The 24,724-nt window shown below is 31.2% G+C and overlaps 3 protein-coding genes and 1 long non-coding RNA gene across 4 annotated transcripts; 2 read left to right on the top strand and 2 right to left on the bottom strand.

Annotated features, from left to right (window-relative positions):
• Positions 1-3,632: 3,632 nt before the first annotated feature.
• LOC145556660 (uncharacterized) lies at positions 3,633-5,249 on the top strand. Its single transcript, XM_081618311.1, has 2 exons — positions 3,633-4,835; positions 5,039-5,249. Exons 1-2 carry the CDS (start codon positions 4,212-4,214, stop codon positions 5,111-5,113), a joined length of 699 nt encoding a protein of 232 aa, XP_081474437.1. The 5' UTR covers positions 3,633-4,211; the 3' UTR covers positions 5,114-5,249.
• Positions 5,250-5,737: 488 nt separating this feature from the next.
• Positions 5,738-7,082, top strand: LOC145555499 (uncharacterized). The gene is made up of 3 exons (XM_081617235.1): positions 5,738-5,802; positions 6,433-6,892; positions 6,984-7,082. The coding sequence occupies exons 1-3, from the start codon at positions 5,738-5,740 to the stop codon at positions 7,080-7,082; spliced, it is 624 nt and encodes a 207-aa protein (XP_081473361.1).
• Positions 7,083-7,712: 630 nt separating this feature from the next.
• Positions 7,713-11,576, bottom strand: LOC145556659 (uncharacterized). Its single transcript, XR_014091913.1, has 4 exons — positions 11,288-11,576; positions 11,003-11,086; positions 10,791-10,893; positions 7,713-10,146 (listed from the first exon to the last, which is right to left on the bottom strand). It is a non-coding gene; the product is annotated as an uncharacterized LOC145556659 (long non-coding RNA).
• Positions 11,577-14,516: 2,940 nt separating this feature from the next.
• LOC145642384 (proline transporter 1-like) lies at positions 14,517-19,043 on the bottom strand. The gene is made up of 7 exons (XM_081693551.1): positions 18,567-19,043; positions 17,294-17,518; positions 17,066-17,160; positions 16,687-16,876; positions 15,611-15,732; positions 15,250-15,465; positions 14,517-15,162 (listed from the first exon to the last, which is right to left on the bottom strand). Exons 1-7 carry the CDS (start codon positions 18,919-18,921, stop codon positions 14,779-14,781), a joined length of 1,587 nt encoding a protein of 528 aa, XP_081549677.1. The 5' UTR covers positions 18,922-19,043; the 3' UTR covers positions 14,517-14,778.
• Positions 19,044-24,724: the final 5,681 nt, after the last annotated feature.

Raw genomic sequence — 24,724 nt, 5'->3', positions numbered from 1 at the left:
TTTTCCCCATTTAATTTTAAATGCCTTAAAATTGTCTCTTGAATTCGCTAAATTGATTTAAAAGGTTATGTTTATTTCAATATTTAAAGCCATTTACTATTTTCATTTCCTTTTGTTTTAATTTTTCTATTTAGAATTTATTAGACTATTAGGTTTCAAGATCGAAGTCAATATCTTTTTACCGTACAATCACTAAATCAAAGTCGCTCAACTAAAGTTTTGGACATTGCATAGCTACACAACATCCAACACATTTAATGATTACATGCAAATCTATATTAATAAAACTATGCATTCGATATAAGTTATTAAACAATTTAACTATATATACATTTTGATAGGTTTATATCTTTCATATTAACAAAAATTTACAAATGTTATTATCATATTTTGAAAAAAAAAATAAAAAAATTAGACTTTGGAGTTTTGTATAAGATAGATAAAGGATAAGTTAATTCCCGTCATATATGCATTGAGTTTTGGGTGTTCTATCCGGTTCACCTTTTGGGCTAATCAAGATTTGAGGATCAGTTCTAGGTTATTAGGTTTCACTCCCCTTCCGATTGTTGTTGCAGGGGAGCACACAGGTCCTCCCTACCAAGTGTAGTCTCAATCACCACTACACCAACAACCAATTGGTGTAGTGGTGATTGGGACTACACTTGGTATTGAGGACACGTGTTATAAAATATTATATAATATACGTATACTTTTTTATATTATAAAAAGTATTATATTTTATACACATACTATTATAGTTAAAAGTATTATTATGTATAAAACAACATAAATTATTACACATGATTGTTGTATATCTAGTATAGTACACGAGCAATGCACGATTTTTAAATCAAAATGTTAGTTTTTCTAAAAAAAATTCATAAGTAATAGCATTGTTAATACGAATATTACAATTTAAAACATGAGTAATAGTTATAATACATTTTATATCTATCCCTTTTCCGTCAAATGTCTAATTCAATTTAACTTTTATTCCTCTTGCTTAGATTGGTTATTGGTTCATTTTTTTTTAATGCAATAAAAACAAAAGGTCATTGTAAAAGACATTGTATAGAAAATGAAAAGCCGATTAAAATTAAATTTATGTTCAAGATTATGTATTTTTTTTCCAAGACAACATTTCGGCTTAGCATTCAAGGAGTACAACAAACGATAAAAGTAATTTTTACACTATTTTGTTTCTTTATCAAAAACTTTTGTATTCATCCGGTTACTTGAATTGAATTTAAGATAACTTGTAAACTATTTTGGGTAACTTTTATCAATAAAGCATAAATAACTTTCATTCATTACAGGGTAGCTTTTATAATAGGTGCACAATATTTTATTGTACATTTGTTTGTATTGATTTCATAATTGACGTCAAACTAAATATTATCGATTTTATTTAATTTTCATAAAAAAAAAAACAATATTAGCCTTTTAAAATACGAAATATTTGTTTCCTTAATTATGCCACTTTAATCATATTGCTTCAAATTAGTTATTATTCTTTAACTTAACTATAAATAAAGATTGGAAAGATTTTATGGATTATTTGTAGTATTGGAAAGTATATATTTATTATAAAAAATTAAATCAATATTTATGTTAGGAAATCATGAAAATCTTATGCATGTATAGAAACTTGCTTTTATTGTTTGAAGTTTAACAAAAATAACTCTGCTTAAATATGTAAACAGTAATTATATAAATATATTTTATACATAAGATAAGCCAATGAGAGAGTGACATTTGTCATCCTTACATTGAGGCGCTTGTCTTTTAGTATAATATATAAATTCTAACAATTGAAAATTTATAATCTATTCATTGAGATGATTCCAACAAGTACCCACGTCACAAGACTATTTTTTTTTTCTTATGTATAAATCACAAACATTAGTCAAAGTAGGACAAATAAATAGTGCAAAAAATAGAAATTGAGCAATTATTTAAAAACAGAGGGAGTAATTTAAATACCGAGTACAGTACAATTTTTTTTTAAGTTGTACTACATATTTTTGTTGGTTTTAAAAAAAAAATAAAAAAATACTACCTTCATTTTTTATTAGTTGACACGTTTTGACTTTAGCATTATTCACACACCTCCCTTTGACCATATTTTGTGATCTATATGTTAGGAAAAATATAGTCAAGTGGAATCTTGTTAGATTCGTCACAATATATATTTTCAAAATATCAACTTTTTATAATTTTTTCTTATTGATAATTAAAGATATTAATAATTTAATTTGTGCATTGACAAACGTGACTAAAGAAACGTGTCAACTAAAAAGAAAAAGAGGAAGTATTGTATTTGTAAACTAATTATTTTACATCTATTTTTAAATACTTTAGTTGCAACACTTTTCGTTTCATGCTTGTCAATGTATTATGTGTGATTTCAATTGATAATATCTTTAATTACCAATATGTAAAATTATAAACATTTGATATTAAAATAGTATACATCATACCGAATCTAATATGATCCCACATAACTAAATTTTTGCATCACTTTTCTTTTTGGGGTGTTTTTAAGAACTGTAGGTTTTATCCCATGATTATATGACAATAAAAAATGTATTCCCTCTGTTAGTTTTTATTTTTTTTATTTTTTTTTTATTTACATCACTTTCCTTTTTGGATTTTTTTTTTATTTATAAATACATTACTTCTATACGGTGTATTTGATAATTTTTTAGTACACTTTATCAATTTTCTTTTATACTTTAAACCCCACTCAACTTATTTTATCATTTCTCTCTCTTTCATAATCACCACTAAACTAATAAAAATATCTATCATCTCTCACATATTTTCTCTTTCATGGTCTCTATCTTACTTTACTATAATAATTTATTCACCCACTCGCAATATTATATTACTCTCCTAAAACTTTGTGCAATACAAAGTGATGCAAATAAAAAAAATAAAAAAAACGGAGAGAGTATATCTTATCATTAGAAAGTGTTCAACATTCTCATTGTTAATCTTTTCTTATCAATGTAGACACTTACATGTGTAGTTAAAAAAGACTAGAGGTGTTCATCATTATTAAAATTGAAATTTAATCTAATCTAAACTGGATAGCTTATTGGGATTGGATCTGAAATTTAAATTGAATCAGATGGATTATAATTTTTTTAATGATTCAGATTTTCGAATTGAATTGGATCGACCTTGTTCGAATTCCAAAAAAATAGATGTAAAAGAATAAAAATCACATTAGACCTTAAAAATTTGTAACATATTTTAATTTAGATTTTTAAATGGGATACAAGCAACTTAATTTTAATTCCGATTGGATCTAATTGAATTCGGTAATTGAAAAACGAATTATATTTTAGATCAAATTAAACTTGGGGGTGTTAAATACCGCCCTCCAAAATTTATCAAAATCGCCATCATTTGAAGAAAAATGTCAATCCCACCCTTACTAAATCCTAACCCACTTTCCTCCTTTTTTTTCCTCTCTCAACAAACACTCCACCACAACAACCTTTTTTTTTTGGTTTATCGGGAAGCTCTTGGTGGCGCAAAACTCAGGCAGCAGAGGCGGTAGCGCGACCACCTCAGACAACAACAACGACGTGTCCTCAAGCAACAACGACAGAATGGGTGGAATATGAAACATTTACGTTATTTTTTAGCTAATTCCGAGCTCAACTTGGTTCCCTAAGAACTAAAATGACCCCTAAAACCTTAGCCGAAGATTTTTCGACATGTAAACCGATGAAAAAGTTAAACCAGGTCGGGATTTACAATTTATACGTATTTTGGGTTGTAATTTGCCTTTTTTTTTTTTTTTTTAAAATGGCTGCAATTTGCAAAATACGAACTTTAAATGACTGCGATTTACAAATTTTCCAAAGAAATTAGGAAAAATGTTAGTAAGGGTTAAATTATCTGTTTGCTTGAAATGATGGAGGTGGCGATAATTATAGAGGGCGGTATTTAGCATTTCACATTAAACTTGGCCTAAATACAAACCAAAAATTGAATAAAAAAACCCCTACAAAAAGACTATGCATGAATATTCAATACTCTCATGACACATCCCATCAATATTTAAATAAATAAAAAAGTAAAAATAACAAAAAGAATTCATTTATCCTTTATAAAAACCCTTGCACTTGCAGTAAAGAGCTTATTTCAACAAAACCCTAGAGCTAGAGCTGTACTCCAGTAGTAGCAAGTAGGTGAAAATGGCAGAAAATGAGGCACATCTAAGCTTGAAGTTGCTAGTTGACACAAAGGCAAACAAGGTGTTATTTGCAGAAGCAGGCAAAGAGTTTGTGGATTTCATTTTCCACATGATGTCTTTGCCACTTGGTACCATTGTCAAACTCCTTAATTCCAACAAAATGGTGGGTTGTCTTGGAGACCTCTACAAAAGTGTCAACAGTCTAAACACTCAGTACTTCCAAACCGACCTCAAGAAAGATTCAGTTCTTAATCCAAAAACTGCTGTTAATGTTCCTTTGTTGTCCCTGAAAGAGGCTCCAACTCCTAATAAAAAATTCTATAGGTGTGGCAATTGTGGTAGCCAGTCTTATATAACTGACATCAAAGGGGTTAAGTGTCCTTGTTGTTATGGAACCATGACCACTGAGGTGAAGTATGTTGGTCCGATCGGTACGGTGGTTACGACACCGTCAAGCAGTGGAAGTGATGAAGGTTATGTTAAAGGAGTGGTGACTTATATGGTGATGGATAACTTGGAAGTGAAGCCGATGTCAACAATTTCTGGGATAACACTCATTAACAAGTTCAATGTTAAGGATGTTTCATCCTTGGCGGAGATGGAAGTTCAATTAGGTCTCAAAGAGGTATTTTTTGCTTATAACTTTTGTGTGTTCAATTCAGTTTGTTCATTATAGTACATACCATCTTTGTGATTTTGTCTTCCTATCATTTTTCTGTTAATTTTTGTTTTTTATAACTACGTTAAAAAAATATTACACGGTAATTGAAATTGTATATTACATAGCACCTAATTTGGGTTTAATTTTGAGTTGTATATTTTGTGCAGGGATTGGCAATACTGAAAGCATCGATGGAGACCAAGGCTGTGTTGACTCTTGTCTTCCTCGGGAAGAAGATGTAGTGTGTTCTGACTTTCTGACCTTATAATAGCATAGGCATAGCCGACTTGGTTTAATGTATTTTGCTATCAAGTGGCTACATTTTGGGTCCGGTGTGTTGATCGGCTTGATGATGTTAATGTATTTTTTTTGCTGAACATGTTAATGACCTTGCAAACTGCAATATATGGCCTTTTGTGTTGTTTAAATACGGAGTACTGCGTATCTTAGAGCACCCCTTTAAATTTTATTTATTACTCTGTACTTGCTTAATTATGACTGGAGAAAGAATGAAAAGTGATTAATGAACCATTAATAATATCTGGGCTGGTGTTATTATTCTCTTCATATGTCGAATTAATTAAAGTTGGGCATTATCAGATACGAGTAGTATATTTACACAAGCAATATGATTATAATGTAAGCCTAAGCTAAGAAAACATGACTAGCTGATGAAAGGTGTTCCGTAAGGGATTCGAACTGATCGGGTGAGATGATATAGGTATGATCAATTATGTCCAGTAGGGGGCTTAAATTGTGGTATGCAGGGGATAATGCATTAGTTATGTACATATACCCTTGAACTCAGTTCAGGAAACTCTTTGGAATGCTGAAGTACAATCAGATGTGTATATACTTGTAGTACGATGAAAAGAATACAGAGTAGCTGGTCTCTGGATGTGCAAGGGGAGGCGGGACAACCGGGACTAACGTAAGAGTGCAAGATAGATATGCCGGCATGTATACCAAGTATAACGTACCGGGAAACTCCCATACGGAGTGTATATCAATACAGAGGGTTGCCTAAATTTCGTGATAAGAGTGTATGCATATATAGAGCCAGTCCTTTAGTAGTGATCTAATTACAAAGCCAAGATAAGCTTCAGTTTTTCTCTTGTGTCTCTTTATAAAATTATGATGTCAAACAAATCCATAATTAAGTTGATTAAGCCTGCAAGAAATTTAATTTTTACTGCATTGGGTTAACTTTTGAACTTCTAATAGTAGTAGTAATAAATAAAATCAAGGCTTGTGGCCGGAGGTGTGATAAATGGAGTATAGGGAACCCAAATCAGCCGCCCATGAAATTATTTCATGTTCCAGTTCTCATCAAATCCTCAATTACAGAACTACTTTAATAATGTTTGTACTATTTAAACACTAGCTAATACTCTTACTGACATATCACCCTTTCAAGTATTTAACAAGTTGATAGAGTCAATATATATGGCTGAGGTAGTCAAGACTGAGGTGAAGCTGAGTTTGAAGATCATTGTAGACACAAAGGCAAACAAGGTGGCATTTGCAGAAGCAAACCTCACTTTGTCGATTTCATCTTCAGTATACTGTCATTGCCACTTGCAACTGTTGTCAAACTTCTCAATGCAAAAGACATGGTTGGTTGCCTCGGATCACTCTACCAAAGTATTGAGTCTTTGGAACCTAAATACTTTGAGGCCTTTCGAGACAAGGATTCTGTGCTGAAGCCAAGAACTAGCGTAGTTAATCCTTTGTTGTCATCGAATGACACCCCAACTTCAGTAACTTACTATTTGTGTAGGGAGCATAACTACATTAGTGATTTCAAGGGTATAGTTTGTCCGTCTTGCTTTAGTAATAAAACAATGCCTTTTCACACCAACTCCAAATACATTGCACCAAAATCATATGTCAAGGGTCTGGCAACTTATACGGTGTTAGATAATTTAGAGGTTAAACCGATGTCCGCCACTCTCATCAAGTCGGAAGTTCAGGATTTTGATCCCTTGGTAGAGAAAGAGGTTGAAATTGGCCTTCAGGAGGTAATTGTTATGTATTTTATGTCGTGATTTGTCGTTCGTATTTGAGACTAATTTTTATCTTGTATTGATGTGTTTTTTATTTTTGTTCCAGGGTTTAGCATTGTTGAAGGCTTCCTTAGAGACCAATTCTGTCTTGAGTACTGTCTTTTTAGGAAAGAAGACCAAGGGTCGAACACGTTCCACCTCCTAGTATTCTTGTAATGCGCTTGAACTGATTGTCACATTTAGTTTTACTAATTGTTTATGTTACTCGTATTTTCTTAGAGCTAAAATCGACTGTGTTACTAGTTTACTGTCTTTATAAGAAGAAAAAAACAAGGGTTAAACGCGTTACAGCTCCTAAGGTTATGTTGTTCACTTCATGTTGCATTTAGTGCTTATGTTATTTTGTTGGTGCTAAAATCATCCGTGTTACTTATTAGTACAATCTTGCTGTCGAATAATTTCAGTTCCAGTTTTAGACTCTTCTGATTTCAACACTAGCAGGCAGTACAATTTTACATATGGCTATAGCGTCTCATTTCAACTTATGCACACTACTGATTTGCTATGATTTCCTTGAATATCAAATTCGTGTTTTAGAGTTCGAGGCAGGTAAAAATGATTTCAACCATAAATTTAGAAAATAAAGTTGTGGATGCTGTGCAGCTAGCTCAGATCAGCTTAGGGACTCCAGAAGAATTATGTTAATCGACCATTAAAAGTTTAATTTATGTATTTTATATGTTGATGAATAAAGAAATACATTATTTCATTACAGAGTAATTTTATAGTTCATTGTAGAAATTGAAACATACCAAACAAATATGTTTGAATTTTTTAACTCATTCAATAATTTTAAATTTACAAGCAACTCTACATACATATTTAAAAAGAGGCAAAATTAACAGTAAAAATAAAATGAAATAAAAATACTAGATCATTGAATTATGATTTATCAAGTTAAATTTAGGTCTCTATAATTTCTCTGTATTTCTAATTCATAATATAATAGAAATGCTTGGAGAGCAAGCACTAATATATGCTAATATTCCCTAGTAATCTCAACTACCTAATATAGGTCACATTATTTAACATAAGGGCCTGTTCATATTCACTGAATTGAGCTGAACTGAACTCAAATGATTGGAGCTGAACTGAACTGAACTGAATTGAACTGAACTGAACTGATTGGAACTGAACTGAACTAAGCTGAAATGAATATTTTATGAGAGAGGGAAATTAAGAGCTGAACAAAACTGATTGGAGCTGAACTGAACTGAAAATAAGTAAATATGAACAGGCCCTTAATTGAGTTAATCTTTACATTAATAATCCCAAGAATCTTCTATATATTATCAGCATAACATATTTCAGTTTACAAATTACAAACACAAAGAAAATTCAGAAATTGCAAGTAGGGACTATAGTTTGATTGAGAGAAGATGAAAATCATAGTAAACAAAAAGATTAACAAGGTGATATTTGCAGAAGCAGATAAGCAAGTTGTTGATCTCATCTTCCACATTTTATCATTGCCGCTTGCTACTGTTGTAAAACTCCTCAATGAAAATCATAAAAAGGGGTGATAGGGTGTCTTGGAGACCTCTACAAAGGCATTGACTCTCTGAGCAATGACTATCTCCAGACTAATCTCGACAAGAACTCCGTGCTCGATCCTATGAGTGCTGTTGTTGTCCCTTTGCTTGCGAAACAGCCACAAGATTGCTATAATTATTATGGCCCTAAATACTTAAAATACTATTTCTGCGCTGGTAGTAACAATTGCTGGATAAGCGATCGCCAAGGAACCTTTTGTCCTCGCCACCGCAGTGAGATGGCTCAGAAAACGTTGGAATATGTGCCCAGAGCACCGGGTTATGTGAAGGAGGTGGTGCCGTTTATGGTAATGGATAATTTGGAGATCAAACCCATGTCTGTTTCTCTCATTACCTCCCTTCTAAAGGACTTGACTTCCTTTGAAGAGAGACAAGTTAAATTTGGTCATCAGGAGGTAATAAATTTTCAACTTTTAATTGTTTATATGAGCGTGGTTTATGAAAGGAACGCTAGATTGATATTGCATTATTGTGTTATGTTTGTTTTGGCAGGCAATAGCAATTTTGAAAGCGTCTTTGGAGACCAAATTTGTACTAACTACTGTCTTCCTTGGGACGAAAGTTTAGTGACCACTGACCAACTCCAACACATCAATGGTCTTTTTTTTTTTTTTAAATGTGGCAATAATGAAATCCTTTATTTTCTTGCTAAGATTTTAGATGTAATGATGCATTTTTGACGCGTTATTATGTTATGCTACTGTTAATAGTATTGATTATGACTTTACAAATGCTTTTATGATCAGAATTAGCCTCTTATTATGTATGGAAATTCAGCATTACATTTTTAAGAAATATAAGTTTTCACTCTATTTTGAACTTACCATTTTCTCAAGCATCAATTACCATATGGTTAAGACTTTTTAATCATGCTAACATTCAAACTGAGCTTATATGATATGTTTGGCAAGAACGTTAAACATGAACAGATTTAACTTATACTGACGCCCCTCAAGGCCTCAACCAATAAAAGGGGGTAAAACAATGAATCACAATTAAGGTCTCAATGTCAAACTATACAACTAATACAAGGTATAGATTAAGCATACATGCATGAATTTAAAGCCTTATGTGAATTTACAAGTTTAATCATCACCTGCCAAGTTTAATTTACAAAGATCGTTTATAATGTGGCAATAAAATCGATCTAAAACTTAAAAGGTTGCCCTTGATTATAAAAGCATTAGGTGTATTAGTTTGCCAATAAGCAACTTGTGCACAGTTAATTCCATTGATTAGTTGAATTGGATTCACTTTTTAGATATTGAAAAGTTCAGACCAACTGACCTATAAAAAAAATTTCCCTTTCATTTAGGCTGGGTTCTATCAATTTATTCACTTACAATCTATGATTAGAGCAACAAGTTTTTATCCTAAACATTTATGCTGAGAAAAAGGGAGCTAGGTAGGCTTCTTTTTCCTGATTGAACTTTGAAAGACAAATAAGTAAATGAACAATGTATGCTTAACAGGAGTACAGACATACCTGAATGGGCTGTATCAGTTAACTTAGGTTCTGGTTCTTGGCAAGAATTTCACTTTTCAGCAAAACGACAGCACCAGAAATGTAGAGTATACGGAGTAATAGGGCATAGATGCAATCTTCCACTTAGAAGGGATGCATCCTTAACCATCTGAAGCTGAATGGCAAAAATCCTTCATAACAAAAAAAAAAAAAAAAAAAAAAGACTTAACATCCAAAACAATCACTTTCATTGATGACCAGGTAGTAGCAAACATGTTTTTACACTCAAAAAATTCTATAATCTTCAACATGTTAGCACACAGGGACAAACAGTTCAAAAATATCATGTGTAGTGAGAAATTGCGTAATCATAGCATCAAATTAAAAACAGGAAAAGTAGCAGATATTGATGTTGAAGTTGTAAAAGATGCACTTTAAGTTTTTGTAAGGTTTCAACTGCAGTTCCAGCTTTGGTGTAAAATGGCACATCGAGGATGGTCTCCCACCTTATTTATTTATTTTCAACTTATTCTACCAATTCCCTCATCAATATTGTTTATAGAACACAAAATATGCAAATGAGGCAGACATAACACTTAGAATATGTAATCCTTGTATTTGTTTTTGGCAATAACATCAACTGTACATTACGAAAATTGAATGAGAAAACAATCAGTCATTTTCTTTATACACCATAAGTCCAACATAAAGATACATACAGAATTTAAATTGAAGCTAATATAATGATACATACAGAAGAGGTACCAAAACTAAGCACAAGAAAAAACAATAATTATACACCATAAGTCCAACATAAAGATAGCTTGGAACTTACTTCCTGCTCAATGCTATCTCTCCTGTTCGGTAATCCGATGCATATCAACATAATCGCGCTTATGTTTCATCAAATATTTTTCCAACTCTCCAATGCTGTCAAGCTATAAATTCAAAATTGCCAAGCAAAATCAGCACATTACAGCATTGCAATGCATCAAAATTCTTTGTCCAATCAAATTAATGTCTCGATGATTAAATCGATCCACTTACTGTTTTCAAAGAAGATTTCATGAACGGAGTCCATTCGCGAGGCTTGTGTATTATGAATGATGCCATTATAGCAGCAATTTAAGACTAACACACCAAAATTGAAAGTTTATAAGAATTAATTTCTATAATTTGCATCAATTGCATAATTCTATAGAATCAATCAGGATACAATTATAATCATAATTCAAGTAATTCAAATACAATCAATCATCAATAACCATTTGTCAATAACAGTAAACCACAATAAATTCAATTTGACCTAAAATACAAAATTGGCAAATGTACCTCATTGTACTCCAAAGAGACAGCTTTACGGCGAGCAGCATCTTTAAAATCCTCAGTCCTATCCCTAATTTTCGCCATTGATGTGAAATTTCTATTAATTGAACTACAATTTGACCGAAGATGAATTGAATTTGCAACGATTTCGACTAAATTTTGAAGGAACACCCTATTGATGTGAGATGTAGACAGAGTATTGATGTTAGGATGCACCGCTGCAGATCGCCGTGATGCTAGGCGGTGACCGGGCGCTGACTTGGTCGACGGAGATACGATCTGAACTCTATTAACAGTCTTTTATTTAATTTTAAAAAAAAGGCCTTAAACATTAAACCAAACCAAAGGTATGTTCTGATTTAGGCCCCCTTGTCCTATTCACCTTACAAAAAATAGTATTACCTCCGGTCTAAATTACTCGCAACTTTATAATATTTTATATCTCACAAATAATACCCCAAACTTGCGAGTAATTTGGACCGGAAGTAGTATTAAGTAAAAATAATTTCAGTTCAGTAAAATTAATTTCAATTCAGTAAAAACAAGTTCAGTTCAGTTCAGCAAAATTAATTTAAATTAAGTAAAATTAATTTAAGTTCAGCGAAAATAATTCCAGTCTAGTAAAAATGATTTCAGTTCAGCAAAATTAAGGTGAAGAGAACAGAGCCTTACTAATGAACAAAAAAACTGAACTGAATTAATTAATTGAAGCTGGACTGAATTGAAATTAAGCTTAAGATAACAGGCTCTAAGACTATGTGTTTTGTTTTTCATTCGATTCACTCTTTCGGCTAATTTAGATTTGGAAATTAGTTTTGGAAGGTTAGGTTTTAGTCCTCAGCCAAATATTGTTGTGGGGATTGATTAAACCAAGATTATGAGAGATGACAAATTTTAGCAATACACCAAGAGGTTTTGTGAGACATTAATCGATTATCCATACAAGTATCGGAGTACTTGTATAAGTAGCCAATGTATATAATTTGATTGATTTAGGGTCTGTTATCTTACGTTGAAATTCAGTTCAGTTCAGTTCAGCTCCTAATTTCATTCTCTTATAAAATATTCATTTCAGTTCAGTTCAGTTCAGTTCAGTTCAGTTCAGTTTAGTTCAGTTCAGTTCAGTTTAATTCAGTTGAGTTTAGTCAATGAGAACAGACCCTTAGATTATAGAATGAATATATGACAATTAGAGTTGAATTTTTGTGTTAAGTAAAGGAATTTCATTCCACAGTAATATCTAAGCAACTAAAGACCGGTTTCTATGAGGTCACAAATAGTGCTTGACCATTACCATTTACTAGTAGAAGCATTGGATTTTGTTTATGTAAGTGTTGCATAAATCATAATGAATTACAAAACCCTAATCTCTTCCCTATGATCAGCACAATACAGAATACTCAACGGAGTGCATGCACTAAAACCTTGAAGATATGGTTGACGACTTTTATGATAGATAGGATCCTGATTAAATTGTTGGAAAGTGTTTCTTATACAAAAGCAGTTATGTATGCATTTGCAATAACTCTGATAGAAAAAGTCAAAAGCAGTTGTGTAAGTGCACACAATCCCTATGTAAGAGTATGAGTAGATGCCAGCAGATTGGAATAGAAGAGGACAAATGGACCATTAGAGATGGATCTTAATAGGATGAGACCACCATTAAGGCTTTGGGTCCAAACTATTATGGTCCCCCATACCCAAACTTATGTTTATCAGTCCTGCACCTACATTATTATTCATCTTATTAAACAACTATAGTCCATAGTTTGGCAAGTCCATTGATTTGGCTATTATGCAATAAAGAACTAGCCAGGCCATACTTCTTCCACCTATAGCCCTAATCCAATTGGGTACGTAGTAATTTTTTTTGTATATGAAATAAGTCAAGTGGATCCACTTGATCATATAGCTTCCACTCGTCCATAATATCTATCCTACAAAACTAGTGAAGAGTGGGTTGCAAGGTGATTCAATTTGTTTCGAGTGTCGTATTCGCGTTATAAGCATTAAACTCTTATATAAATAATCTCATTCAAGCCTACAGTCTAAGAGTGGAAGCATATGTACAATAAATATCATATATGATACGAAGAGACAAAATACAATTCGATTATTGTATAAACATAACAATTAAGAGTAGCACAATAGTTAATAATCCACCTTAAATATCACAATGAGTTTGTAATTCTGTTTGATTTTCTAGAATCCATTAAATTATGATAAAGCTGATTTTGAATTGATTTATTTTGATATTGTAAATCTGCTTGATTTTCTAGAATTCAATATAAAATCAATTATTTTAAGCTGATTTAAAATTGATTTGTTCTTTGAAATTCTATCCAAAATAAAACCGTATTTTGAAGAAGTGTAACTTTTTACGAACATTCGTGGCAAAGTTTACCAATGAGAGTTACTTACGTGCTTAACTTGGTAGTTGAAATGCTGAATACATACAAAATTTATTTCTTCCCTGAATTTGATAGTTACGAGGTTGCTGATGTTTAAAATAAGGAGTATAAAGTATTTCTCTTATCAGATAAAAACAATTTAGTGAGTAACTTTATATCAGGGGATGCCCATAACCAAATATCAGTATCCGCCCTTTATACCTTCGAAATAACTGCAGAACATTTGCAGCTCTTAACACTGCTCATTTTCTTAATTTCATCATGTGCTTCTCTTGTTTCATTGCTTTTTTTGCTTTCATGCAAACGAACACTATAATGCATGGACGGAAATACCAAATCAAATTTAATGTACATATCGTGTGTGTCAGACATCGCAATACTCTGACAAAGGGAGAAAGGAGGTCGAATCCTCTCATAGGTTAAACCGGTCCTTCTCTTTCCATTTAGCTAGGTTTACCCCTTAGTAATTCTAGTAAGGTTTGATCCCATAGGCCACAACTAATTAGTTGTGAGATGACAAACCTTATCACTAGATCAAGTTTTAGTACTCGATAACGAGTATTAGATATTTGAATACATGACATGCCACCTATTGAAATATGTGCGTTCCAAGTACCTCACACCTCACAGCTCTTTATTGTATTTTACTGGTGATGAATATATTTAGGAAAAAAAATGTCTTTTTTCCCTTTTTAGGAACCTAATAATTCAATAAAGGGTCTATGGAGTATGACCTCAGCATATTTTGTTGGTGAAAAAGGGCAGAAATAAAGTATAGAAATGCATGAACTTTAAATAAAAGCAACAAAAAAAAAAGAAACAAGTGGGGAAAATAATATGCTTCCTATTATTTTTTGATTTTTCATTTTATTTATCCTTCTCTCCAATACAATGCAATACGTACATATTACCCACTATGAAGAATCACAGGAAAATCCCCAAATGGACCAAAAAGCCAAATAGGAAGTGTAAACTAAAGTTGCTGATAAAATTAAAAAAAAAAAGTAAAAAAAAACACTCACACACTACTAGTTGCTGATTACTCAACCTAGTTAATAAGGCTTAAATATGTGTAAAAATATATATTTAACCCTCTAAATCAGCAAAGACATGATATGTTTTGGAGTCAACAGCGATTAATCTCAAAGCAGCAATGAAGGAAGCTACAGACATACAGGAGAAGAAAACAATATTGATCCAGAGCCATATCTTCATTGCCATGCTCAACTTGTTCCTCTTCGCTTTGAAGTACATGTGATTTGCTAGGATAAAGGTGAGTGGGAAAGTACTGATAGCACCTGTAAGGCTCATGAAATCCCCTAGGAAAGGCAGAAGAGCTGAGACGAAAGTGTTCAATGCTAGGTAACCTCCCCTGATTAGTACTCGCGATCCCAAATTTTTCGGATGGAATGCACTCCCTGTGATCCCAAACCTTGTGTCAAGGTATTCATACATTGGACTTGCAAATATCTGAGAAATACAAACAATAAGAATTAAGAACATTTTTTCATGGATTTTGGAAATAAAATCAAAGACAGTCAAGAGATGTAAACTTACATGTAAAGCAATGACAGTTTGAAGGAAAGTGCTGATATTAGCCAAGGCCTTCACCCAAACGGGACCATGGACATTGTTCAACAAATATGAGTCGGTTTTATTCCCGTATGCCCAGTAACCAATAAAAACAATAGCATACATGGGTACAACTCCAGCCGAGAATTGAAAGTACAGGGCTTTCATCATGTTCCCAACCACAGGCTTTCTTACTGTTGCCTGCTCACACAATTCAATTGCAAAAAAAAAAAAACATGTAAGAATTAAGATTCATGTATCAAGTATTATGAGTAGAATAATGCAGTTATGTGAAAATATATATTATCACACTTCATTTAGGATTAAGGAAGAAGCGATTACACACCTGAATCTCAGGAAGCATTCCTGTATTAAAGGCAAAGACCAAATTAGCAGCTGCTCCGATAGTTGTAAAGACTTTACCTCTTTCAGTTGGTACGGTGTAGTCTCTAGGCGGAGAATTGATTCCTGTACATCATTAAAACACAATTTTAGTTTATTACAGTAGTTGTATAAACACATCATATAGCTACAAGAGTACAAGATATGGGTGGTTTGCGCCTAGCTTTAGATTGCGCCCTTCAAGTTAAAGGTCTTGAGATGACTTTCAGATGAATTTTGGACAAAGCAACAAGGCAAGGCAAAAGGGGCAGAGATAATGGTCTGAACAGAGTGAAAACATAGTCGGGATACATGAAGACTCTTCAATTCACAAAAAAAAGGTTCAAAGTTAAGGGTGACAGATTATATGGAAAGGGGATAGTGTTCAAAATTGCAAGTCGTGTATCTATCTTTAACTTAGTCGCAAGCCTACAAAATTCGATGCATACATAAGCTTAAAAGTTCCTTAAGTTCTAAAAGTTAGTTTTATTTACATTTTACAAAACAGGCATACAGTATATTTGATTGGTACAGTCTAACATGTATGTTTTAAACATGTAGTAATATTAGATTACCTAGATTTAGCTTTTCCATTGAAGAAAAACGGGGAAAATGCAGCAAAATAAGACAGCAGTACGACAAATAAAAACGAAACTATAAAATCTTACCACCGGGAAGGTTTCAGCAACCAATCCTGCAACTCTAAGAAGAATATCAGAATAAATCATGTCTCTTAGCTTATACAAAATGATGCATATAGTATCATACATGCTGATTTAAAACCTATTTGTAGGCCAGGTACACAGATTGATATATACAGGATTCACATGCTCACTAAATTCTACATTACATCTCAAAAAAACTATTACTAATGAATCATTAGTAATTACAATAGATTGAATAATAGTTTGTAACATAGACTACAACATTTAAAAACCCATGTACTGTGATGTGAGCATGATTTTTTTTTTTTTTTTTTTTTTTTTTTTTTTTTTTTTTTTGTAAAGAATGGTAAAGGCTGGAAATGGAATCAGGCATTACCATCTTTAAGTGAAAGAGCAATAGCAATTACTATGTAAATCAGACCGAAGAACGTTGAAACTCCAAGCCAAATTCTCAAAGCAGACAAATGAGGAATCCCAATGGCAAAAAGGGCACATACAAACCCAGAGATGATTATGCAATATGGAAGCTTCAGTGCATGACTTTCAGTGAACAACTCATATGCAGCCTACAAAATTCATAAAAGCAGAGTCAAAATCAACCATCAGAATTATGTCCTGTTCTCATCATCTTAAATAAAAAATATTTACTTTGATAAAAATAATTTTAGTTAAGTAAAATAAATTTCCGTATACTTGAATATCAATTATTACATAAAAAATAAGTAGAACTACTCAAGATTAAATTTCAGATTCACCTTAATAGAAGAACCAGCCAAGATAATGAAACCAGTGTTGATCATAAAAAGATTGATATATTGCAAAGCCCATGTAAGTGAATAGGCTCTTGGACCTACAAAATCCACCAAACAATTATATTGTAAGTCTTTCCCTTATGCAAAAATTAATAGTCACGCTGATAGTGTAACATAAAGTAGCAGCGTGACAACTAAAAAGAAACGGAAGTAGTTTCGTATCGGGCATACCATAGATAAATCCAGCAAGGTCTCGGTATCTGATATGTCTTTTGCCACCATACTCATGAAGTTTGGCAATAAGAGCATTAGCATAGAGAGAAACTACAGTAGCAGCAATTAGACCAAGTACTGCAGGTATCCATCCAAGTGGGACCATTATAGCGCCAGAATATCCCAGTACATATGCACTGTTTATTCCAGTCGTCAGAACAAACCCAGCTTGCAGCCATGAATCTATACACAACCATATTTTACCAAATTATACAGTATCCAATGATGTAAAACTAATCAAATTACTGTAATTAAATTAAAATTATACAAGTAATATTATAAACTTCTATATTATGCCAGACAAATTATAAAGTAACCAAAGTGACTTGTGACCCACGGGTCAATATCATAGACTAAAATAAATAATACGATTGTATAACAAAATTACTAACTTAACCTTGTGGAAGTTAAGATGCACCCCACAGACAAACATGAAACATGTTATCATCCTTAAAAATAAATAAATAATTAAGCGGGAAAATTAATAAAACAGAAGCTAACCGATTGTCTTTCAGAGTTAACATGTTATTTTAAAATAATGAAATCACGAGGAAATACCATGGTTAGTTACTTAGTTTATTAGTCTAATTCAAAACACGAGTATTTTTTTACTCATTTGATCTGTCGTTGTTCTTTTCTTTTTTGTGATCTATTTGGGTATAAAACGAGATAAATTTTGATCACGATAAAATAAAATAAAAATCTTGTTCATGAGTATCAATATATAAAATTTTTATATACGTAATCAAAGATTATACGAATACGAAGTTTAATTTTAAAAACAGGAGACAAACATTAAAAAAGGGAGAAATTTCAGAAAATTAAATTTTAAGAGTAGTAATTTTTTTTTCCAAACAGCAATATTTTCTATAAACGGAGCAATATTGAAGGAGTGTCCATTATACACTTGGAAAGGTGTAACGTTGCACCTAAGACTATTTTGTTGCTGAATTGGTTAGAAAACTAAACTAGGAAGAAACAAAAAATAGTTACACCAAGTGTCGCGGTGCATACTGAAAATTGCACCAAGGGACACGCATAAAAAAAACCAAAACAAAATTAAAATTAAAATTAAAAAAAATAAAAATAAAATTACACCACCACAAGCAAATTATTTTATAAAAATCACAAAATTCATAACAACCTACACGAAAGATAATGACATTTCAACACCCAACAAAAAAATTAATTAAAAATATCAGAGAAGAAAGAGAAAATTAAAAAATTATACCAGTGCTGATCTGATGGGCAGTTTCGGGAACAGCAACAGTTTGTTGTTGTTGTTGATGATTAGAATTATCGTTGTTGACGGAAACGGCGCCATTAGTAGCACCATTTTCTGGGTCGTAAGACGACATTGAATTATTATTTGGAGAAGAGAAAGAAGAAGAAAGAGGGGAAGAGGGGTTTTGTATGATAAATTCGGTATTAGCAACGTTGTTGTTGGTGTTGTTATAGTTGTTGTTAATGTTGTTAGGAGTATGAATGTGTTGAGGTTGGTTGTGTGAATGGTGTTGAGAAAACAAGAGAGCTGTTGTTATTTCTGAGTCCGATTGTTTGGGGATGGCCTCCTTTATATACCCCATCTTCCAATCCTTGGGATCCTCCTTTTACTCTTTTTATTTTCCGAAAATTAATTTAATTAATTTTCGAAAAATAATTTATTTCCTTAAAAAAGGTGATTTGTTTTCATATTTGGAGCTAGGAGAGAGAAAAAGGAGTAGGATTTATTTTCATTTCCTTTTAGCTCCCCGCTATAACAGATAGAAATTCAGATTTTGTTTTATTTTTTGTCACGGAATTATTTTGGGATATGAGGGACTATTTCGCCTTTTTCAATTTCTTAGTGGGTGGTGGGGTTCACACACTTTTTAATTGCGTTCACCTTTCGTTTTTATTAACAAAAATATCCAATTAATAATAACAAAATAAAAAAATAATTCACTATTCGATTGTAATAATTATGATCTCTCAATTTGATGACTTGTTAGGCTCAATGTATTTAAAATAAAATTGACTCATTTCAAACTTGAAAAATACTTCTTTCAACTTAAATATAAAAGAAAAAAACCTTATAAAAAGGGTAATGTTATATGCAGCCCTAAGGGAACTATATAAGTATTTAATTTACTTCATTTTTTTATTACTCGTATTAAGTTGGATATTTATCGATAATTCACGAGTAAATCGGTGTAATAAATATAGTTCGTACCCAGTTCAAATACATTTAGGAAAATGATATACTTCGTTCTTTTGTTTCATGACTTATAAATTTATACTTTGTACTCCATAATACTCCGTATAAAACTATGGAGTATTAAAATTAACATTCAGAATAAAGTTTTTTATACACAAGTATATTTTAGATTTACATATAATAAGTTCTTTCAAAAAGAAAAATAATTACAGATGAGTTAAGTTTACATTTAAGTATTTTACTTAATGTTTAGATTAATCTAACTAGTTTTCGGTAAAATTAATATTAAGGATCCCAAAGTTTTTTTTTTTTTTTTAAATGACATATGGATATAATACTCTGTATAATTTAATAATTATAAAATTCAAGTTCGAGCATATTAAAAAATATCAAAAAATAAAAATTTTAATTTTTTTTTTTTTTTTTGGGGGAAACATTTTAATATTATTCTTGTGATTTTAACAATAGTTGGTAACGGTTTTAAAGCGATCAATATAATAATTTCTTGCAATTATTTTTATAGAAAATTTTTTACAAAAGAATGCTTGCCAAATATAACTTATCTATATCTACATCAATATATTAAGAATGATCTTATTTAATTATATTTGAAAATTATATCAACATTAAAGTATGTTGCCGGAAATAGTTTCAATCAAATCGACGATGGGATCTTATTAAAAGAATATTCTTTGTCATGTAACATTAAATCTTATCTAAGTGTTAATCACTATAATTGATTCACGTTTCCTAAATTACACTTTATCTTATAGCTAAATATGTCTAATCCAATTTGATTAACCTAATTACATTAGAAATTCCCCTTGTAGTAGAGTTTCATAATGTTTATTCTTTCTTACCTCTTTCAAAGAATAAACAATCTATTAACCTAATCGGACTCAATCTAGAATATGGGCCAATTTAAGTCAAAAATAAAATTAAGCCCAACTCGATTTATGTTCACCTTTCGATATGATCTGATTCGACCCGACCTATAATCGCCTTTTAATGTGGGCATATGATTAGAGAATGCAATATCTGGTTATCTGGGGAAGACTCCATCTATTATGTATTACAGTTGTCCGTTGAACTAGGATTAAACTTTGAAGGCTTGTCACGTGGGGGTCTGATCAAAGTAGTGATACTGATTTTGGTCCTCTAGTGATGTTGATTTCGTGATACTCGTATTATTCGTATATATTAATGTATAAATTCAGCTCCACCGTATGCCGTATGGTATATTGGTATACGATCTTACCCCTTTCTATTTTAATTAAAATTCTCTTTTTTATCAATGATTTCTGCTTCTATATTTTATTTTTGACTTTACAGCTTTATATTACTATTATTAATTGATAGAGTATAAAACATATTCTTGGGCCTCAACCATCAGCTTAAGCTTTTGGTTGAGATGATATTATCTAACATGGTATCAGAGCCAACGTGACACATAGGTCACGGGTTCGAATCTCATCCACCCCTCCTTCAAAGTGGAATTAATTCGCACCAGGTATGGGTGGGCCTGTGTTGCATCCACATTTCAAGTCCAAAGGGCCTTTCATGTGAGGGGGAGTGATAGAGTATAAAACATATTCTTGGGCCTCAACCATCAGCTTAAGCTTTTGGTTGAGATGGTCCTCTAACATTAATAACTCCCCAGTCAAAGAAAATTGAGTTAATTACGTTTCCTTTCGGCAGTGATTCAACAGTAACGTATAATTGCCTTAGCTTAGTAAATTATGTAATAAATGTAAAAGGTTTAATTTAAAGAATATGTCCTTTTTCCTTGAGACCATGACATGCATAATTGTCGTTCATAGTACTCCGTTATTAAGGAGTATAATTTTTTTTTTCTTTTCTTTTTTTTTTTTTAATTTTTATATACTCCGTAAAAGAGTACTACTACGTTATTGGTTTATAGATGATTTCACCTCACAATTTGAGGTAGGATTATCAATTATTAACATTAAAACAATTTCCATTCAAAAAAAGAAAAAAAGCATTAAATCAATTTGAGGGTAGGGATTCTTTTACTCTCCTCCCAATTTTTAAGAAGTTTTGCATGCCAACTCACCTAGATTAGGTTAACTGAGAATTTGGTTTGATAAGACACATTATTATATTAACTTAAAAAAAAATAATATGACCTTCAAGTTTTAACTCTTTGTTTATGTTAAGAAAATATTTGGTTAAAGTGGAAAAAATTACAATTGATACAACATATATACTAGAAGTTTGAGACACCGAAATTAAAATATTTGGTTAAAGTGGAAAAAATTAGGACAAAGGAGGTAATACATATACTCCCTTCATTATATTCTAATACATAATACATGTTGGTTTGTTGATCCCATGAACAAAGGTTAATTGAGTGAAATTGTTATTCTACATCAAAATAATGTAAAGTAAAGAGGAATATTGATATGTCTATCCCACATTTAAAAAAATAAAAAATAAAAAAATAAAAAAAAAAAAGAAAAAAGAGAGAGAGAGAGAAAGTTATCTTGCTTTATAATCCCTAAGAGATTATCATCTTCATAATATTGTTTTGAGTTATGTATAAAGTGAACATTTTGGGTGAGTGTGGCCTAGCCCATTTATCATGTTTTAATGTTTAAACAAACTAAAAAATAATTTTAAGACGCTATTCTCTTTGTTTAAGAGTTTTTTTTTTTTTTTTTTTTTTTTTTTTTTTTTTTTTATGGGGATCATTAAGTTTTTACTCATAGTTATCAATCAATCAATAACTATATACTAAAGGCGAATAAAAAATGACACGTGGCAAAATCTGGTTAAATAATTTCCCTCCAATTTTTTTTTTTTCTTTTTTGTCAAATTATCTTAATAGACTATAATATTTTCTTTCCTACTTAAACGCAATATTTCCGTCCCAAATTCAATAAAACATTTTTGTAACAATTTATAAAAATTTTAAGCAAAATAATATTATTTAAAAATATATGCATAATTTTTAATATAATTAGTACGGAGTATATATATATGTCATACACGTATATACAACCTAAAGTTTACTACGAAATATTTTTTTTACCAGAATCAATAACTATATACTAAAGGCGAATAAAAAATGACACGTGGCAAAATATGGTTAAATAATTTCCCTCCAGTTTTTTTTTTCTTTTCTTTTTTGTCAAATTATCTTAAGCAATTTTAATACACTATAATATTTTCTTTCCTACTTAAACGCAATCTTTCCGTCCCAAATTCAATAAAACATTTTTGTAACAACTTATAAAAATTTTAAGCAAAATAATATTATTTAAAAATATATGCATAATTTTTAATATAATTAGTACGGAGTATATATATATGTCATACACGTATATACAACCTAAAGTTTACTACGAAATATTTTTTTACCAAAATATTGACTTTTTGCATACTTATTATAAAAAAAATCATAAAAAGTTGTTGAAATAAAAATATTTATAAATTTTGGTAAATCCGTGCATTGCACAAGACCATAAGCTAGTTATAGTATAGAATCAAGGAGAGGGATAGAGTGTCATAATTAAAAGTTTCTTCAAAAGGTGAGTCAATTTGGGGTGAAATAAAGTATATTGTTAACAAATAAGGGGAAAAAAAGGATGGTTTTTTTTTTTTATATATATATTTATGTTTTTTTTAATGAAATGGCCTAAAACTAAAATAACCCCATGTATATAACTAGAAATTGATATAGAGAGAGTATAAAGTATTACCCACTTCCAACATCCAATAATAGAGAGAGTTTGTTTACGATAGGTAACAAATATAAATCCCTAATCCCCATTTATTTATAAGTTTTAATGCCCTGGCCTTATGACTAATTAATGACCCAAAAAAAAAATGCAATTTCAAACACATGTGAAATCATTGATTGGTCTTATAGATGGTAGAAAATGACACCAAAAATATCTATACGACGAGAGAGAGAGAGAGGAAAAAAAAAAAAAAATATATATATATATATATATATATATATATATATATATACTTGATTAGTATATAAAATGAAAACACATGCATAATATATGCACTAGAGATTACACAATGAACAAGCAAGGAGCAAAGGACGTGCCAAAATTTGACAAAACAGGAATATATAGAATTATAGATAGACAGAGCATCATAGACTAGAGGAGGAGATATTCAAATGGATAGAAGTTTAGAATGTAGGTAGGAACATAAAAAGTAAGAGAATCATTTTAGAAAAGAAAGTATTACTAAACTCTTTCTTAAAGTAATTTGTCCAAAATTTGTGTGAGATTCCAATTCAAGTTCATCTAGCTGCTACTACGTCTCTTTACAATAATTTTGGGATAATTGTCCGTTTATACGAGGTTTGAAGTAATTGATATTCAATTTGATTTGGCCAACCACTTTGGATATGTTTTTCCTATTATAGCTAGTGAATCTATATTTAATATTGGTATGCTTAATTTCAATTTTGTGCAGATTACTGCAAATTTCAATTGCAACCTACTCGTAATAAGTTACTCAAGTTGCATTTTTTCAAACATGATAGGTACGTATACACACATGAACGCAAAGAATCTACTAATTAATGAAGCTCTATTATAAGAAGCTTGTTGCATTTCCTTTTATCAAGGATTAGGTGAACACATTAAGAATTGAAATTTTATGTTGAGGATGGAGTTCAATATGAGGTCTTTGGCACTACCTTTCATGACTTATCAATATTTTGTATTTCGCGTGGTATCCACAAGAAGAAGAAAAAAAAAAAAAAACTAAATAAATCCATTGCCTTGAGCTAACTTCTTGAATTGTAAAAAATCTCTCATACCAGTAGATTTTGTAATTGAAATTCTAATATTGTACGACTACAGAATACGAAGTATACTTTTCCAAAAATTATAATTATTGATGTATTATAATTATTGAAATCCATTGTAAACCCACTTGTTAGTATTCGTTCCACATTAGAGAAAGAGGAAAGTTAGTTTCACTTTTCGAACTTCTCCTGAATCCATGGGCAGACAAGAGATAACTTGCTGATTTTTTTGACTTTTTTTCGTCCGGAAATAAAAATTGCCGAATTAACATGGTCTCTAATACCCTCCGGGAGTCCGATTGGATGGGTGAAACCATCCAATTTGTCTTTAAACGGCCAATTTACTGGTTTACAACTTGCGCCGATTTCATTAACTCAAGTCTACCACAAACATTTA

Source organism: Chenopodium album, chromosome 8 (assembly GCF_948465745.1).
Source record: "Chenopodium album chromosome 8, dcCheAlbu1.1, whole genome shotgun sequence".
NCBI classification, from domain to species: Eukaryota; Viridiplantae; Streptophyta; class Magnoliopsida; order Caryophyllales; family Amaranthaceae; genus Chenopodium; species Chenopodium album.
This window is presented reverse-complemented; position numbering and strand designations above follow the sequence as displayed.